Genomic DNA, 21,552 nt, shown 5'->3' on the forward strand with positions numbered 1-21,552 from the left:
GTCAAAACTTTCTTTTACACAGACAAAATGAGAAGGCAGAGAAAAACAACACAAATGAATCAAGAGAAATCCCAGAAAAGGACCTGAATGAGTCAGATATAACCAAATTACCAGATGCAGAGTTTAAAATAACAATTGTTAGGATGCTCAAAGATCTTAGAACAATAATAGATGGTCTGTTGTAAACAGATCAAAGGAGAAAAAAATACAGCAAAAGAGGAATACAGTTTTAAAGAATGAAATGGCAATAAACAACTACATACCAATAATAACTTTAAATGTTAATGGATTAAATTAGAGGTCCCCAAACTTTTTACACAGGGGCCAGTTCACTGTCGCTCAGACTGCTGGAGTGCCGCCACACACAGTGCTCCTATCACTGACAACCAATGAAACAGGTGCACCATCTGGAAGTGTGGCAGGGGCCGAATAAATAGCCTCAAGGGGCTGCATGTGGCTGTGGGCCGTAGTTTGGGGGATGCCTGGATTAAATGATCCGATCAAAAGAAATAGGGAAGCTGTGTAGATAGGAAACAGGATCCATTCATAAGCTGTCTACAAGAGACACACCTTAAAACAAAAGATGCACATAGACTGAAGATAAAAGGATGGAAAAAATATTTCACAGAAATGAAAATGAAAAAAAAGCTGGGGTAGCAATACTTATATCAGACAAAATGGACTTTAAAACAAAGGCTATAGTAAGAGATAAAGAAGGCCCTACATAATGATAAAGGGAGTAATCCAACAGGAAGATATAACCATGATAAATATCTACACACCTATTATAGGAGCACCTAAATATATAAAGCAGATTTTGATGGATTTAAAGGGCGAGATCTACAGCAATACTATAATAATAGGGGACTTCAATACCCCACTAACATCACTAGATAGATCCTCAAAAAGAAAATTAACAAAGAAACAGCAGACTTAAAGGACACACTAGATCACCTCCATTTAATAGATATCTTCAAAAGCTTTCACACTAAAGCAGCAGAATATACATTCTTTTCGAGTACTCATGGTACATTCTCTAGGATAGACCACATGTTAGGGCACAAAATCAGTTTCAACAAATTTAAGAAGACTGAAATCATATTGAACACTTTCTCTGATCACAATGGCATGAAACTAGACATCAACCACAACAGAAAAACTGAAAAATACTCAAACACGTGGAAACTAAATAGCATGTTATTAAATAATAAATGGGCTAACAATGAAATCAAGAAGAAATAAAAAAATTCCTAGAAACGAACGATAATGAGCATACATCAACTCAAAATTTATGGGACACAGCAAAAGCAGTCCTGAGAGGGAAGTTCATAGCATTACTGGCATACCTTAAGAAGCTAGAAAAAGCTCAAACAAACAACTTGACCCTGCATTTAAAAGAACTAGAAAATGAACAGCAAGTAAAGCCGAGAGGTAGTAGAAGGAAGGAAATAATAAAGATCAGAGCAGAAATAAATGACATAGAGGCTAAAGAAACAATACAGAGGATCAATGAAACCAAGAGCTGGTTCTTGGAAAAGGTAAACAAGATTCATGAGCCTTTAACCTGACTCACCAAAAAAAAAAAAAGGGAAAAGACACAAATACATAAAATTAGAAACAAGAGTGGAGAAATAACAACTGACACAACAGAAATACAAAATATTGTAAGAAAATACTATGAAGAACCTTACGCCAAAAAATTAGACAACCTAGATGAAATGGACAAATTCCTTGAAACATATAATCTTCCAAAAATTAATCTACAAGAATCAGAAAACCTAAACAGACAAATTACAACAAATGAGATTGAAACAGTTATCAAAAACTCCCAAAAAAGAAAAGCCCTGGGCCTAATGGCTTCACAAGTGAATTCTGCCAAATATTCAAAGAAGAACTAACTCCTATCCTTCTCAAGCTATTACAAAAAATTCAAGAGGACGAAAGACTTCCAAGCTCCTTTTATGAGGCGAGCATTATTCTGATTCCAAAACCAGGAAAAGACAAAACAAAGAAAGACAATTATAGGCCAATATCTCTGATGAATTTAGATACTAAAATCCTCAACAAAATATTAGCAAACCAGGTCCAGCAATACATTCACCATGATTAAGTGACATTTATTCTTGGGAGGCAAGGCTGATACAATATTCGCAAATCAATCAATATGATTCATCACATAAACAAAAGGAAGAAGAAAAACCACAAGATAATTTCAATAGATGCAGAAAAAGCATTTGATAAAATCCAGCGCCCTTTCATGATCAAAATTCTCAGCAAAGTGGGAATACAGGGCACATACCTCAACATGATAAAGGCCATCTATGACAAACCCACAGCCAACATCATACTCAATGGGCAAAAATTAAAAGCAATACCCTTAAGATCAGGAACAAGGCAGGGGTGCCCCCTGTCACCACTCTTATTCAACATAGTTCTGGAAGTCCTAGCCACAGTAATCAGACAAGAAAAAGAAATAAAGGGCATCCAAATTGGAAAAGAAGAAGTAAAACTATCATTATTTGCAGATGATACGATATTGTATATAGAAAACCCTAAAGTCTCAGTCAAAAAACTACTGGACCTGATAAATGAATTCAGCAAGGTGGCAGGATATAAAATTAATACTCAGAAATCAGAGGCATTTTTATACACTAACAATGAACTGTCAGAAAGAGAAATTAAGGAAGCAATCCCTTCACCATTGCAACCAAAAAAATATAGTACCTAGGAATAAATTTAACCAGGGAGATTAAAGACTTGTACTCGGAAAATTATAACACATTGATAAAAGAAATCAGAGAAGATACAAACAAATGGAAGCATATACCGTGCTCATGGTTAGGAAGAGTAAACATCATTAAAATGTCTATATTACCCAAAGCAATTTATAAATTCAATGCAATACCAATTAAAATACCAATGACTTACTTCAAAGATAGAGAACACATATTCCAAAAATTTATATGGAATCAAAAGAGAACACAAATAGCCTCAGCAATCATGAAAAGGAAGAATAAAGTGGGAGGTATCATACTCCGGATATCAAGTTATACTACAAGGCCATTGTACTCAAAACAGCCTGGTACTGGCATAAGAACAGGCATATAGATCAATGGAACAGAACAGAGAATCCAGAAATAAACCCATACCTTTATGGACAACTGATATTTACAAAGGAGGTAAGAACATACAATGAAGTAAAGACAGCCTCTTCAACAAATGGTGTTGGGAAAACTGGACAGCTACCTGCAAAAAAATGAAACTAGACCACCAAGTTATACCATTCAAAAAAATAAACTCAAAATGGATAAAAGACTTAAATGTAAGCCGTAAAACCATAAGCATCTTAGAAGAAAACATAGGTAGTAAGCTCTCTGACATCTCTCGCAACAATATATTTGCCAATTTATCTCCACGGGCAAGTGAAATATTATAAAAGACAGGATAAACACATGGGACTATATCAAACTAAAATGCTTTTGCGCAACTAAAGACAATAAGAACAGAATAAAAAGACAAACTACAGAATGGGAGAACATATTTGACAATACGTCTGATAAGGAGTTAATAACCAAAATTTATAAAGAGCCTGTAAAACTCAATACCAGGAAGACAAACAATCTAATCAAAAAATGAGCGAAAGAAACAAATAGACACTTCTCCAAAGAGGACATACAGATGGCCATTAGGCACATAAAAAAATGCTCAACATCACTAATCATTAGAGAAATGCCAATTAAAACCACAATGAGATATCACCTCACACCAGTCAGAATGGCGCTCATCAACAAAACAACACAGAGTAAGTGCTGGCGAGGATGTGGAGAAAAGGGAACCCTCCTGCACTGCTGGTGGGAATGCGGACTGGCTCAGCCACTGTGGAAAACAGTATGGAGATTCCTCAAAAAATTAAAAATCGAACTGCCTTTTGACCCAGCTATCCCACTTTTAGGAATATACTCCAAGAACACCATAGCACTGTTTCAAAAGAAGAAATGTACCCCCATGTTTATGGCAGCACTGTTCACAATAGCAAAGATCTGGAAACAGCCCAAGTGTCCATCAGCGAAGGAGTGGATTAAAAATCTTTGGTGCATATATACTATGGAATACTACTCAGCCATTAGAATTGATGACATCGGATCATTTACAACAACATGGATGGGCCTTGTTAACATTATACTGAGCGAAATAAGTAAATAAAGAAAAACTAAGAACTATATGACTCCATACATAGGTCGGACATAAAAATTAGACTCATAGACATGGATAAGAGTGTGGGGATTATGGGGTGGGCGGGAGGAGAGGAGGGGGTTGGGGGAGGGGAGGGTCACAAAGAAAACCAGATAGAAGGTGACGGAAGATAATTGGACTTTGTGTGATTGGAATGCAGCATAATCAAATGTCAAAATAACCTGGAGATATTTTCTCTGAACATATGTACCCTGATTTATCAATGTAACCCCATTAAAATTAATAAAAAAAAAGAGGGAAGTTCATATCACTACAGGCCTATATGAACAAAGAAGAGAGAGGCCATGTAAACCGCTTATCTGCACACCTTAAGGAACTAGAAAAGAAAGAACAAAGACAACCCAAAACCAGCTGAAGAAAGGAGATAATAAAATCAGAGCAGAAATAAATGAAGTAGAGAACAGAAAAAGTATAGAAAAAATTAATAAAACAAGGAGCTGGTTCTTTTAAAAGATCAACAAAATTGACAAACCCTTGGCAAGACTCACAAAGGCAAAAAGGGAAAGGACTCATATAAACAAAATCCAAAATAAAAGAGGAGAAATCACCACAGATATCAAAGATATACAAAGAATTATTGTAGAATACTATGAAAAACTATACACCACCAAATTCAACAATCTAGAAGAAATGGATTAATTGCTAGAACAATATAACCTTCCTAGTCCGAGTCATGAAGAACCAGAAAGCCTATCAGGGGTCCCCAAACTTTTTACACAAGGGGCCAGTTCACTGTCCCTCAGAGCGTTGGAGAGCCGCCACATACAGTGGTCCTCTCACTGACCACCAATGAAAGAGGTGCCCCTTCCAGAAGTGTAGGGGGGGGGGAGATAAATGGCCTTAGGGGACCGCATGCGGTCCGCGGGCCGTAGTTTGGGAACGCCTGGAACAGACCAATAAGTAGGGAGGTAACAGAAAAAACTATTAAAATCCTCCCCCAAAATAAAAGTCCAGGCCCAGATGGCTATAGTAGTGAATTCTATCAAACATTCAAAGAAGACTTGGTTCCTATTCTACTCAAAGTCTTTCAAAAAATTGAAGAAGAAGCAATACTTCTAAACACATTTTATGAGGCCAACATAACCCTTATAGTGAAACCTGGCAAGGATGGCACAAAAAAAGAAAACTACAGACCAATATCTCTAGTGAATACAGATGCTAAAATACTAAACAAAATACTAGTAAATCGAATACAACAACATATTAAAAAAATAATACATCATGATCAAGTGGGATTCATCCCAGAATCTCAAGGATGGTTCAACATACGTAAAACACCATATCAACAAAAAAACAAAAACCACATGATCCTATCAGTAGATGCAGAAAAGGCATTCGATAAAATACAACACAATTTTATGTTTAAAACACTCAACAAAATGGGTATAGAAGGAAAATATCTCAACATGATAAACGCCATTTATGATAAGCCATCAGCTAACATCATATTAAATGCCATTAAACTGAGGACTTTTCCCATTAAATCAGGAACAAGACAGGGTTGTCCACTCTCTCCACTCTTATTTAACGTGGTGCTAGAAGTTCTAGCCCGATCAATCAGACAAGATAAAGAAAGAAAAGGCATCCATACCGGAAAAGAAGGAGTAAAGGTTTCACTTTTTGCAGATGATATGATCCTATACATCGAAAACCCCAAAGCCTCCACAAAAGATTACTAGAAATAATAAACCAATACAGTAAGGTCTCAGAATACAAAATTAATATACAAAAGTCCATAGCCTTTCTATATGCCAACAATGAAACATTAGAAACCGAACTCAACAAAATAATCCCCTTCAGGATTGCAACAAAGAAAAGAAAATACCTAGGAATAAACATAACAAAGAATGTAAAGGACCTATATAACCAAAGCTACAAAGCATTGTTAAGGGAAATCAAAAAAGATACAATAAAATGGAAAAATATTCCCTGTTCTTAGATAGGAAGAATAATAATAATCAAAATGGCCATATTACTCAAAGCAATACACAGATTTAATGCAATTCCCATCAAAATTCCAATAACATTTTTTAAAGAAATGGAACAAAAAAATCATCAGATTTATATGGAATTATAAAAAACCCTGAATAGCTAAAGCAATCCTAAGGAAAAAGAACAAAGCTGGGGGCATTACAATACCTGACTTCAAGTTATATTATAAAGCCACGACAATCAAAACAGCATGGTATTAGCAGAAAATAGACACTCAAACCAATGGAATAGAATAGAAAGTCCAGAAATAAAACCACATATATATATATGGTTATATAATTTTCAATAAAGGGGCCAACAACACACAATGGAGAAAAGAAAGCCTCTTCAACAAATGGTGCTGGGAAAACTGGAAAGTCACATGCAAAAGAATGAAACTTGACTACAGTTTGTCCCCTTGTACTAAAATTAATTCAAAATGGATCAAAGACCTAAATATAAGACCTGAAACAATAAAGTACATAGAAGAAAACATAGGTACTAAACTCATGAACCTTGGTTTTAAAGAGCATTTTATGAATTTGACTCCAAAGGCAAGAGAAGTAAAGGCAAGGATAAATGAATGGGACTATATCAGACTAAGAAGTTTTTGCACAGCAAGAGAAACTGACAACAAAATAAACAGACAGCCAACTAAATGGGAGATGATATTTTCAAACAACAGCTCAGATAAGGGCCTAATATCCAAAATATACAAAGAACTCATAAAACTCAACAACAAACAAACAAACTATCCAATAAAAAAATGGGAAGAGGACATGAACAGATACTTCTCCCAGGAAGAAATACAAATGGCCAACAGATATATGAAAAGATGCTCATCTTCATTAGCCATTAGAGAAATGCAAATCAAAACTACAATGAGATACCACCTCACACCTGTTAGATTAGCTATTATCAACAAGACAGGTAATAGCAAGTGTTGGAGAGGCTGTGGAGAAAAAGGAACTGTCATCCACTGTTGGTGGGAATGTAAAGTAATACAACCATTATGGAAGAAAGTATGGTAGTTCCTCAAAAAACTAAAAATAGAACTACCATATGACCCAGCAATCCCTCTACTGGGTATATACCCCCAAAACTCAAAATCACTGTTACGTAAAGACACATGCAGCCCCATGTTCATTGCAGCATTGTTCACAGTGGCCAAGACATGGAAACCAAAAAGCCCTTCAATAAATGAATGGATAAAGAAGAAGTGGTACATATATACTATGGAATACTACTCAGCCATAAGAAATGATGACATTGGATCATTTACAACAAAATGGATGGATCCTGATAACATTAAACAGAGTGAAATAAGAAAATCAGAAAAAATGAAGAACTATATGATTCCATACATTGATGAGACATAAAAACGAGACTAAGAGGCATGGACAAAAGTGTGGTGGTTATGGGCGAGGGGGGGAGGAGAGGGAGGGAGGGGGGGAAGGGAGGGACACAAAGAAAACCAAATAGAAGGTGACAGAGGACAATTGATTTCGGGTGACAGGTATGTAACATAACTGAATGACAAGATAACCTGGAGATGTTTTCTTTGAACACATGTACCCTGATTTATTAATATCACCCCATTAAAATTAATAAAAATTTATTTAAAAAAGGGAAAACAATTCAATCAGAAAAAGAATTATAAAAAGAAAAACTAAATATTGTTTGGAAATAGGATTGATATACATACTGAAAAAATAAAGGTATAACAAAATTTGTAGTCTTTTCCTCTCCCTTTAAAAATTTGTTTCCTTGGGAAAATAATCCAAATTTATTAAAATGAGCATCTCTGGATAAAATTCAATGACAATTTTCCTTTAGAAACTGACACACAATACCAGAAATGATTCGTGTTGGACCTCAAAAGTCACTTCATAAATGTTTTGAAAAAAATTATTGCTGTATCAGTTTTCATTTTTGCTAAAGAAACTGAAACGACTGAACCAGCAAACATGAGAAAACTGAGACATCCACGTGGTTGCTAAGCGAAAGCACTGAATGGTATATACTTTCTCTTGGTGCTGATGGATGAGGTTCTGAAGATTATTTTACACATCAAAGGACCCAGCACTATTTATTTGTGACAGTTTTATGTCAGAGGATACAGGAAGAATTTGGTAAGGAAGGATGAGTCATAAAGGGTTTTCACTTGATGTGAAAGGTCATACATAAGTTTATTATTGTAGTAAACAAATTCTGGGATATAGCTGCTACTAATATTGGACTTAAAACTTTTGGATAAAAAAAGAGATGAGTAATACCAAATAAGAAATTAATACAAACAAGAGTTCTTCCTGGATTCTCACATTAGCTGACCAGCAATTTTTAGAATTTGTGTGTATACTGTATTCCTACAAAAAAAACCCTGGTGTGTTTATTGGCTCTCTCTGGTAACCTCAGATGATTGAACAATTTAGAATGCTCTTTATTCATGGGAAATTTGTAAAGACTGTGACATTCATGTGGAAAAAAGAATGGTTGAAAGGAAACACCCAGTCATTCTGATTTCAGTTTTTATTAAGGCATTTTAAAAGTTTAAGCAAACATCAGATGTTTCTTTAATTCGTTAATAGGAGAGAGCTGGGTGTGTGTGTGTGTTGTGTAATATCCAGGCATCTTTGAATGACTGAATGCTTGTACTTAAAGTTTGCATTGACATCCAAATACTCTAGGTGTGTGGCTATTACTCAGCACCTACGCCACCCTTGAGAAATTTTACTTTGATCACACAATAACTGTTTCAAAGAAAACAAATATAATAACTTTAGCAAGAGCTGAGCCAACTTTTTCAACCACTGTATATTAATTAGTACTGAAATCTCAACCTGGTTTCTGAATTAGATTATGATGATGTAATACTACATACACACTTATAGGCGGTTAGAAGTTTTTTAGGTTTTATCAAAACCTAGCCGTGCTTATGGAAAAATGTAGCAGAGGTGAGAGTCATTAACCACCTGTTGTAAAATGCGGAAGGGATGAGAAATACAGTTCCAGAGTAATAGAAAATAAGTCAACTACCTAATTCTTTCAAATAAGTGTTTTAAATATTTGAGTTTGGTTTTTATAGTTCCTTAAATCATCTCTTTCTAAATCACTGTTCACTTGATGTGGTTTCTGGACATCTTACTTCTACACATGTTATAAAACAATGAATGTATTACTTTGTAAACTTTAAAGCTGATTACAATTTAAAGACAATTATTGTATCTAAACTATGTTTGTCATTTCTTATGCTTTTCATTCCTCTTAGATTCATCCATGTAGTTACATGTATCAATATTTTGTTTCTTCATTACAAATAAATGAAAGCATTAATTCCAAAAGTTTATATGGAACAACAAAGTCCCTGAATAGCCACAGCAATCTTGAGAAAGAAAAATGAAGTTGGAGGAATCATGCTACTAGTTATCAAACTATACTACAAGGTTATAGTAATTAAAACTGAATGATAATGGCATAAAAACAGATACATAGATAAAAGGAACAGAATAGAGAGTCCAGAAATAAACCCATGCCTATATGGTTAATTAATCTACAACAAAGGAGGCAAGATATACAATGGAGAAAAGACAGTCTGTTCAAAATGGTTTGGGGAATATGTGACAGATGCATGCAAAGAAATGGAACTAGATCATCTTCTTACACTACATACAAAAATAAACTCAAAATAAATTAAAGACTTAAATATAAGACTCAAAACCATAAAATTTCTAGAAGAAAATATAGGCAGTAAACTCTCTGACACTTCATGTTTCTTTCTGCTATATATCCTCAGGAAAGGAATACAAAAGAAAAAATAAACAAATGGGACTACATCAAAAATTAAAAAGTTTGTGCATGGTAAAGAAAAATAACAAAACAAAAATGCAACCTACTGAATGGAAGAAGATGGTCACCAATGACACATCCAATAAGAGGTTACTATCCAAAACTTAATAAAAAACTCATACAACTGAACAGCAAAAAACAATCCAATGAAAAAATGGGCAGAGGACTTGAATAGAAACTTCTCCAAGGACATACAGATGGCCAATAGGTATATGAAAAGATGCTCAATGTCATTAATAATCAGAAAAACGCAAATTAAAACCACAATGAAATACCACCTCACACCTGTCAGAATGGCTATCATCAATAAATCAACAAAAGTGCTGGTGAGGATATGGAGAAAAGGGAACCCTTGTGTACTCTTATCAGGAATGTAGATTGGTGCAGCCATTATGGAAAACCAGTGTGAAAGTTCTTCAAAAATTAAAAATGGAAATGCCTTATGACCTAGCAATTCCACTTCTAGGTATATAATCCAAAGAAACCCAAAACACTAATTAGAAAGAATTTATGTGCGCTTGTGTTCATTGCAGCATTATTTACAAGAGCAAAGATATGAAAGCAATCCAAGTGCCCATTAATCAATGAGTAGACAATAAAGTGGTGGTACATGCATACAATGAAATATTACTCAGCCATAACAATGAAATCTTACCATTTACATCAGTGTGGATGGACCTAGAGAATAGTATTATAAGTGAAATAAGTCAGACAGAGAAAGACAAATATCATGATAGCACTGATATAAGAAATATAAAGAACAGAACAAATGAACAAGTAAAACAAAAACAGATACATAGATAAAGAGAATTAACTAAGGGTTCCTAGACAGGAGGGCAGGAGGGGAGTAGGGTGACTGAGTGAAAAAGGCAAAGGGATTAAGAAGTACAAATTTGTAGTTATAAAATAGTCATGGGATATAAACTACAGAATAAATAATATAGTCAATAATACTGTGATAACTATGTATGGTGCCAAGTGAGTACTAGAATTATTGAGGGGATCATTTCATTAATTATATAATTGTCTAACCACTATGCTGTACACATGAAACTAATATATTAAATGTCATTGTAATTGAAAAATGAAATTTAAAAAATCCATTTTTTTCTTTATTAGTGAGTAGTATTCCATTGTTTAGACATACCACCATTTGTTTATCTGTTTACCTACTGAGGGACATTTGAGTTATTTCTATATTTTTCTATTATGATAAAGTTGTTAAAATATTCATGTATGCATCATTTTGTGGACATATGCTTTTATTTCTCTTGGGTGAATAGTATCTAGGAATGGAATGGCTGGGTCAAATAATAGGTATATGTTTAACTTTTTAAGAAACTGCTAAAATTGTTTTCTAAAATGGTTTTATCACCCTGAAGTAACACACATATACAACAGAATATTACTCAGCCATAATGAAATATTGCCATTTACAGTAACATGGATGGATTTTGAGAACGTCATACTAGTGAAATAAGTCAGATGGAAAAAGAACCATATAATTCCCCTCATATGTGGGATATAAAACTGACAACAACAAATGAACAAACAAGAAAAACAAAAATTCAGACAACAGTATGGTGGTTACCAGAGGGGAAGAGGAAAAGAGGTGGTAGTAAAGGGTAAGCAGATTTGACTTTGGGTAGCAAACACAATGCAATATATAGATGATGAATTATAGAATTGTACACTTCAAACCTATATAATTTTATTAACTAATGTCATGCCAATAAATTTCATTAAAAAATAAAAATGATCTATCATTTAGATATCTTTTGGCTCTACATTCTTGACAGTATTTGGTAATAGTCTTTTAAGTTTTAGCAACTTAATTGGGTGTGTAGTGATATCTTACTTGGTTTTAATTTGCATTTCCTTGAAGACTAACATATTAAGTATCTTGTGTGCACACTGACCATTCTTATATTTGGCTTTGTGAGATTTCTGTTCAAATCTTTTTCCTCTTTAAAAAAAAGTTTATTATTGGGCCAAAAGAACTGCATATTCTTGTTAGAAGTCCTTTTGCCAGATAATTGTTTTACAAAGAATGTCTGCCAAACCGTGACATGTCTCTTAATTTTCCTAAGTGTTTTTTTTTAAAGAGAATAAGTTTTTAATTTTGATAGTGTCTAAATTAATCTTTCTTTTCTTTGTGCTTTTTGCATCCGATTTAAAATATTTTACCTAACCCAAGATTATTAAGATTTTCTCCTATGCTTTCTTCTAGACGTTCCAATGTTTTAGTTCTTAGTTTTAGGTGTATAATCTATTTTTAGTTAAATTTTGTATGTGGTGTGAGATAGGGCTGTAGTTTTGTGTTTGGAGGGTGTAGAAATCTACTTGTTCTAGTACTGTTTGTTGTGAAGATTATCTTTTCCTAGCCCACTTCCCCTGTTAGCTTGGTCAAAAGTCAATTGGCATTATACATGTGAATTTATTTCTAGATTTTCTTATTCTCTTCCTTTTACCTATATGTCTACCCTTAAGGCAATAAATACCACAATGTCTTGCTTAATGAGTCTTGAAATCAGGTAGTGTAAGTCCTCTAACTTTGTTCTTTTTCAAAATTGTTCTGACTATTCTAGGTCCCTTGCATTTCCATATATATTTTAGAATTAAACAATCAATTGTTACTAAAAAGTATGTCAAAATCTTGTTTGGGATAGCAATGAATGCATACATCAATTTGAAAACATGGCCATAGTATTTCTGTCCATTTTACTTCTCATAATTGCTCTCAGCAATGTTTTGTTGCTTTCAGCATACAGTTATTGTACATCTTCCACAAATTTATCCCAGAGGGCTTTTTTTTTCCAGTGAGAAAAGGGGAAGCAAAGAGACAGACTCTCGCATGTACCCTGACCAGGATCCACCCAGCAAGCCCCCTAGGGGGCAATGCTCTGCCCATCTGAGGCCACTGCTCTGTTGCTCAGCAACTGAGCCATTTCTTTAGCGCATGAGGTGGAGGCCACCGAGCCATCCTCAGTGCCAGAGACCAACTCGCTTGAGCCAATTAAGCCAGGGTTGAGGGAGGGGAAAGCAGGGGTGGAGCGGGAGGGGTAGAGAAGCAGATGGTCACTTCTGTATGCCCTGAGTGGGAACTGAACCTGGGACATGCATACTCCAGGACAATGTTCTACCACTGAGCCAACTGGTCAGTGTCCTCGAGAGTTTTTTTAATGCTTTTGTGTATGGTGCTTTAAATATTCCTATTTCTGATTTCCCATTGTTACTATGAAAAAACTGTATACTGATCTTGTATCCTGCAGTGTTGCCAAATTTACTTTTTTTTAAAAGGTTTTTTTTTTAATTTTTATTTATTTATTTTTTACAGAGACAGAGAGTGAGTCAGAGAGAGGGATAGATAGGGACAGACTGACAGGAACGGAGAGAGATGAGAAGCATCAATCATTAGATTTTTTTTTTTTTTAAATACTATTTTTTTTAAATACTTTTTTTTTTTTTTTTTTTTTTACAGAGGCAGAGATAGACAGGGACAGACCGACAGGAACAGAGAGAGATGAGAAACATCAATCATCAGTTTCTCGTTGCGCGCTGCGACTTCTTAGTTGTTCATTGATTGCTTTCTCACATGTGCCTTGACTGTGGGCCTTCAGCAAACCGAGCAACCCCTGCTGGAGCCAGCGACCTTGGGTCCAAGCTGGTGAGCTCTTTGCTCAAGCCAGATGAGCCTGCGCTCAAGCTGGTGACCTCGGGGTCTCGAACCTGGGTCCTTCCGCATCCCAGTCCGACGCTCTATCCACTGCGCCACCACCTGGTCAGGCCATTAGATTTTCATTGTGTGCTGCAACACCTTAGTTGTTCATTGATTGCTTTCTCATATGTGCCTTGACCACAGGCCTTCAGCAGACCGAGTAACCCCTTGCTGGAGCCAGCGACCTTGGGTTCAAGCTGGTGAGCTTTAGCTCAAACCAAATGAGCCCACGCTCAAACTGGCGACCTCAGGGTCTTGAACCTGGGTCCTCTGCATCCCAGTCCGACGCTCTATCCACTGCGCCACCGCCTGGTCAGGCCAAATTTACTTTTTAATTCTGGTACACATTTGAAGCTTCCTTATAATTTGCTACATAAATAATTATATCATCTATAAAAATGTATATATATCTTTAAGTTTTTTATGTTTAAGAAGCTTAAAACAATATTCTGCAATTTTCCACTCTCAGTCTTGATGCTAAATTGTCATAATTCCATTTTTAAGAATGTCATTTTCTATACAAGTTATAAAACAGAATATATTATTATTTAAACTTTAAAGTCGATTATATTTTCGAGAATTTTTTAAAAGTATTTTATGTGCAGTAATATATTTGCCAATTTTTGTGTTCCTCATTCCTTTGTGTAGATTCAAATCTCCAAGTAGTGTCACTTTCTTCCTGCCTAAAGAGCCTGCAGAGCAAGTCTGATGGTAACAGATTATTTCAGCTTTTGGATATCTGAAAATATCCTGGAAGGGGGTGGGGGTAGAAATTTGTGTTGATAGCGTTTTTTTCTGACTTGAATTTTTGTTGAGAAGCCTTGCTGTGGTTTTCTTCATGTTTCTTATGCCTGGGATTCATTGAACTTCTTGGACTTTAAGTTTATTATTATTTCTTTTAATTTCTAAAATTTTTGTCCATTATTTCTTTAAATATTTTTTTCTATCCCTGTAATCCTCTTTCCTTTTGGAATTCCAGTATCACATATGTTCCTCTGGTTCATTTTATTCATTATTTTCCCCCTTAGGTTTCAATCTAAATAGTTTCTACTGCTATGTCTTTAGGTTCACTAATATTTTCTTCTGCAGTAACTCACATGGGGTTAATCTCACTCAGGGTATTTTTCATCTCAGACTTTGATTCTGAATTTGTCTTCCATGCTTATGCTTTCTTCCAGCTTCTTAAATATCTGAGGTGTATTCATGATAGCTATTCTACCACTTGACTATTATTCCATTACGACTGCCATTTCTGCATCTGGTCTAATGAGTGAATATATCCTCCTTATCTGAGTCAGATTTTTCTGCTTCTTTATATGTCTGATGCATTTTTGATTGGCTGTCAGACTTTGTGAGTTTTATGTCTTGAGTGCTGGGTTTTTTTGGTATTCCCTTTAGTATTCCAGGGCTTTGTGTGGGATTCAGTTATGCTACTTCAATTAGTTTGATTCTTTTGATCCTTGCTTTTTTTAAGTTTTGTTAGGCAGGCTCAGAACAAACTTTAGTCTAGGGCTAATCTGGTTCCACTACTGAGACAATACCCTGCTGAGGGCTCAATTTAATGTCTCAAGTGTAAGGGGGTCTTTCCTCTCTAACTAGTAGAAACATGAATTGTTCTTGGTCCTGGGTGAACTCCACAGAATGTTTTAACAGATTCTTTGTCCTCGGTAATTTACTCATATGCAATCAGCAAATGAGTCAAGAGGAAACTTCCATAGGACTGGGAAACTATGAGAAGCTCTCTTCTCTCTGATAGTTTGTCCACAAACTCTAGCCTCCTCAGTACCCCAAAGTCCAAACTCTATTTCTTCAACTCAGGAGATTACAGGTATACTGTGTTTTATTGTGCTTTACTTTACTGCACCTAGTCAATAGTGATTTTTTTTTACAACTTTAAGGTTTGTGGGAACTCTAGGTTGAGCAAGTCGGTTGGTGCCAAAAAGACTAACTCCGTGAAGACTAAGATGATGGTTGGAATTTCTTAGTAATAAATTGTTTTTTAATTAAGGTATACATATTGCTTTTTTTTTTTAATTCATGATGCTAATGCACACTTAGTAGACTCCAGTATAGTGTAAGCATAACTTTTATATACACTGGGAAATAAAAAAAACTGTGTAACTTGTTTTATTTTGATGTTTGCTTTATTGCAGTGGTTTAGAACTGAACCCTCATTATCTCAGAAGTATGCTTGTACTAGGGCATTTGGGTCCCTTCTCTTAAACTGTAGTTGGAAACTCTATCCCATAAATAAAGTTTGGATAACTATGGAGCTCACCTCACCTTCTTTTTTTTTTTTTTTTTTTTTTTTTTTTTTTACAGGGACAGAGAGAGAGTCAGAAAGAGAGATAGATAGGAACAGACAGACAGGAATGGAGAGAGATGAGAAGCATCAATCATCAGTTTTTCATTGCGACACCTTAGTTTTTCATTGATTGCTTTCTCATGTGTGCCTTGACCGCGGGCCTTCAGCAGACTGAGTAACCCCTTGTTCGAGCCAGCGACCTTGGGTCCAAGCTGGTGAGCTTTGCTCAAGCCGGATGAGCCTGCACTCAAGTTGGCAACCTCGAAGTCTAGAACCTAGGTCCTCCGCATCCCAGTCCGACGTTCTATCCACTGCACCACTGCCTGGTCAGGCAGAGCTCACCTTCTTTGTTTCTGTTCTCTCAGGCTGTGCTACTTGCCTTGTGCTACTTTTGTCAAATGTCAAAACTGTTATTTCATAGGCTATTCAATCTTTTAGTTGTTTAAGACAAGAAACTACCTCCAGGCTGTATAACTCCATTATGGCCAAAGTAGAAGTTTTGTTTGCTACTTTTTAACACACTCAGGGCAACAGTCTGCAGTCACACAGGTAGTACACTATATAACTTCAGAACAAAGGTGAATACACCCTCCTCCTATCCCCATTCTAGATTTGAGTAAAATGGCAACTCTAATCACACTGACTATTTATACTGAGCTTATGGTCAATAAACCTCTTATTTGGGTAAAAATAACACAAATCACAATCCCTTATTTATAAATACTATGATCCCCTTGTTTGGCATTTGAACAAGTCTTCTCATCATATCAGTATCATAAATGATTATTTGGTTCCCACAATAGGCCCATAACACAATTGAAACATAATGCATATAGTAATAAATTAAAATATCCAAGTGCCATTTATAACATGGTTCCTGTGGAAAGACACTATAGACATTCTAACCAGAGATTGCAGGAATACAGAATATACAAGAATACAGAAGAAGATAGGAGTATAAGGGCAAAGATTATAAAAATTCAGATGTGGATGAGATGGATATTAACTTATAAACTGTATAATAACATTGTTAACAGACTTCATTTTGCCCATATAAACATATATTACAGAAGGATCCCTGTAGTTAATATAAAGACTGACCTATGATGATAGCAAAATGAAATGTACTTACTCGTCCAATTCTTCATCTTCAGTTTTAGAACTATCAGCATAGAGGTACTTGCTCATGTCCACAGGTCTTACATTTTTTCTTTTTGTAGACTGGGGAGGAGAATCCTTTACAGTTACAAAGGTTTCTGGTTCATCGAATGGGTTTAAATATTGTGGAGTCTGTACCTCTTTGAAGGGATGATAGCTATTATTATAAAAAGATTCTTCTGGCTTTTTATGTGAAACTGTTTCAGTTGGTTCTATAAAACAACAGCAATGGATATATTAGATTCAAGTATTTTATTTGATACTTATATTTTTTACATCTTCAAAAGTACTCAATATTAAACTAATAAACTTTATGGCATTGAACTAGTACATTTACTAGGGCTACATTCAGAAGATCTTTGTCTACTTTTCTAGGGATGGTGCTCCCCAAAATGGCATCTTTGTAGTCTCTAATAATATTAGTGCTATGGTATGCCAATTTTGGAAAATTTAATCTTCTTAGAGATACAATATTTTATTAAAGCCTGTTTCATTTCAATATAATGGCTTGCTATCTCAAACTGATTCATAATAAATTTCTGCCTGAAAAATAACATTAAATTAATTAAATTTTGAAACAATCTTTGGTTAGTTATACAAGCAGAAACCACTTTGGGATCTGAACATTCATTCTGGACTATGTCAAAAGTATACCCATATACCACTAAATTGGGTTTTGCAGAGTCTTCAAAAATCAGGTTTTTGCATGCTACAAGACCTTAAATCTTCAGAACATTTAAAGAGATGTTTGATTTTTTTCCAATATAACTTGGATCCATCAATACTCTATTTAATAATGCAAAGAAGTAACATTAGAATTTTCAGGTTGAAAGTGCTATATCAAAATCATACTAATAAGCTGATAGATATGCTATACCAAATTCTTCTAAGTTTTATTATTTTGAATTTGTATTTGAAAACAAAGATACTCTTGGTCCTGGCCAGTTGGCTCCATGGTAGAGCATCAGCCCAGCGTGTGGATGCCCCAATTCAATTCCAGTCAGGGCACACAGGAGAAGTGTCCATCTGCTTCTACATCCCTCCCTCTCCCCCTTGTCTCTCTGTCCCTTTCTCTTCTCCTTCCTCAGTGATGGCTCAATGGGTTCAAGCACACTGGCTGTGGTACAAGGATGAGGATGGCTCTGTGGAACCTCCTCCTCAGGCACTAAAAATAGCTCGGTTGAGAGCATGGCCCCAGACGGGCAGAACATTGCCCCAGACGAGGGCTGATGGGTGGATCTGGTTGGGGTGCATGCCAGAGTCTGTCTAGCTCCCCTCCTCTCACATGGAAAAAAAGAAATTAGAAGAAGAACAAAGAGAAGGAGGAGGAGAAGGAGAAGGAGGAGGAGGAGGAGGAGAAGGAGGAGGAGGAGGAGGAGGAGGAGGAGGAAGAAAAAGAAGGAGGAGAAAACAAAGGTAATCTTAAAAATAAAATTCTGATTCACAGCACAAAAAGCATTACAGTGTGTCCTTCAACTTGTGAACTACTTAGTAACAGCCTTTACTTCTTCTTTTATGTTTATTAATATTTTAAAACAAAACTAGAATTTCTAATAAAACTTTCCAATATCTGATCATAGATTTTGCTGATAAAAGTAAACATTTTCCTCAATTGAAATACATTTTCAGGGAGCCAATAATTGTGCCACCCAACTCTGACAAAATATTCTATGAAGCAGAAAACTGGTTATTGAAATTCTCAAGAAAAACAATTGTTTCATAAATGACATTTGAAACAATTTAACCCAATTATTATAAATATCTCATTGATATATATTTATGACTTTTACATTTTAAAATCAAGCTATTTTTACCTGTACTTTAGACATTAGCCCAGACTTAATTTGTCTGTATATTGGGAAAAAAGGTAAAACATAAAGACTCTCAATTAGAATTGAGAACCATGGGAAATCAATTATGAAGTGTGAAAGATTCATAAAAACCATAATAAAGCAACACTAAAATGTATTTTAAAAAGTCTATGCTAGAGAAGAGACTCAGTAACTGTGTATCTTTTGTAACACTGGAATAATATTTAACTTAACACTACTATAATCTTTATAATAATGTAAATGAAGTATTTTATTTTCTCAGTGGGGGAAGAGAGACTGCAAAGTTTCTGCCTACTCAATTTTTATTAATAAATACCAAGTCTCAAATGCTTAAGAAACTGACAGAACTGGTCAATGGAAATAAAATTTTACTTTTCTCTCTCAGGAAGAGGTTTGTAAAACTTTATCCAAGCAAATTCATCAGTTATAAATCCAAAAGTAAGAAAGTATTCAAGCTATTGAGCAAGATTTGAAAGTGACAGAATAGGCAACAAAAAGGGTTTAAGATAAGATTATTTCACGTAAAAGTTAACAAATACATTTTCTAAAAGAGCCACTGAAACACAAAATATCATAAATACGAGAACTGAAGCTGTAAAAGCAAATAATAATAATAATAATAAAGAACAATCTAACTGAAATATATTTTTATCTTCCTCAAATACTTTTGTTACAGGAGAATACAAGTTGTTTTTAATCTTTTGAAGATTCAAGTTTTTAATAAATAAAAATTAATATTTTAATTCCAGAAAATAAGTATTCTTTTAGTAGAAAATATTTATTCCAGTCTAAGAGATGGATATTTAAAGAGAATAATAGTTGTCACATTTTTTCTTAGCTCTACAGTAATGAGTCAAGATTCTGAATAAGGCTAACTAATCTCTCCTATATAGTAACACAATATTATATGCTGTTAGCCCCTCTATTACTCAGAAAACAGACCCATATATATTTAGAAAAATTACTTATTTGATTATTTTAAAAACTCAGTATAATCAGATATATATAATACACAATCAAGGAGAAACTGTATGGTCAAAAAAGACACTTGATTAGAAATCTTAGCTTCAACTCCATCTCCATTTACCTAAAGTTCTTGTTCAGGCCCTGGCCGGTTGGCTCAGCGGTAGAGCGTCGGCCTGGCGTGCGGGGGACCCGGGTTCGATTCCCGGCCAGGGCACATAGGAGAAGCGCCCATTTGCTTCTCCACCCCCCCCTCCTTCCTCTCTGTCTCTCTCTTCCCCTCCCGCAGCCAAGGCTCCATTGGAGCAAAGATGGCCCGGGCGCTGGGGATGGCTCCTTGGCCTCTGCCCCAGGCGCTAGAGTGGCTCTGGTCGCGGCAGAGCGACGCCCTGGAGGGGCAGAGCATCGCCCCTGGTGGGCGTGCCGGGTGGATCCCGGTTGGGCGCATGAGGGAGGCTGTCTGACTGTCTCTCCCCGTTTCCAGCTTCAGAAAAATACAAAAAAAAAAAAAAAAAAAAAAAAGTTCTTGTTCAAATCATTTATTTCCTCTAGGCTTCAGCATCCTAATCAATGAAAATAGGTCTGAACTAGGTTGGTCATCTCTAAGATTTATTGTAATTGTTAAGATTTAAAATATGCTCTTAATATAATTAGCTCACAAACAAAATAAAATCTCATCATTTAAACTTATAAATTTAGAATGCAGTAAAATAAGAAGGGAGAAAATAAAGGAAGAGAACGAGAAGTGAATTATGAAATAATATTGTTCTAACAGAGTGAATCCTGAAGTTAAAACCTCATTTTCACCATGACAAGTGGCAGCAAAATTCTGTAAAGCTCAGGAAGATTTCATAAGAGCAGTCTAAGATATAAACAGTGGTTAATCATTCTTGCTTTTACTTTGAGCAAACACAGTTTAATTAAACAGAAGTCTTACTTCTTCAACAGCTCTTATCTAGGCTCTAAGAGTTCAAAACTACTTGATAAGAAAATGACCCAGGGGGGAAAAAATAATCTGGTTTATTACTTCCACTTATGTTATATATAGGACAACAGTGGTGGTTCTCAATCTTCTTTCTGCTTCGTTATGCACAGGTACAACTTACTGTCAACACTGACTGAAATTCTCAGCTAGAGACATGGAGTGGGTGGTAGAGGGACTCATCAAACTCTCTGAGGGGGAGGGTGGAGGAGCTCTCTAGAGAGAGAAGCCACCCTGCCATGTCAATGTCAGTATGTGTCATGACCCGACCTTACTCAGTAGGCCAAACTAATGAAACTTTACTATATGCCAGCCTCTTAAAATATTTGTTTATGTTCTAAACTTTTAAAAATCAACACAAAATTAAAAAACAAAACAGGTAATAGCTACAATTTTCTACTCCTGTTTTCTAAGAAATTTGTCTTTTAAGGGAACTCTTGAGTATTTTCTTCAGGAAACTTTATAAATTTATTCAACAAGAGACAGAAAAATGTTATCTCTATCAACAAAACTTACTATATGA

General features: G+C 35.3%; 1 protein-coding gene across 7 annotated transcripts in view; it reads right to left on the reverse strand.

Moving 5' to 3' along the window:
• The window catches only part of EHBP1 (EH domain binding protein 1), a 571,353-nt gene that overhangs the window by 191,210 nt on the left and 358,591 nt on the right, over positions 1-21,552 (reverse strand). For all 7 annotated transcript variants that reach the window (XM_066378173.1, XM_066378175.1, XM_066378171.1 and 4 more), the window contains one exon: positions 17,227-17,464. In XM_066378173.1, coding sequence (XP_066234270.1) covers positions 17,227-17,464 — 238 coding nt within the window. The remainder of the gene's footprint in view (positions 1-17,226; positions 17,465-21,552) is intronic.

This window comes from Saccopteryx leptura, chromosome 3 (assembly GCF_036850995.1).
Source record: "Saccopteryx leptura isolate mSacLep1 chromosome 3, mSacLep1_pri_phased_curated, whole genome shotgun sequence".
Taxonomy (NCBI): Eukaryota; Metazoa; Chordata; class Mammalia; order Chiroptera; family Emballonuridae; genus Saccopteryx; species Saccopteryx leptura.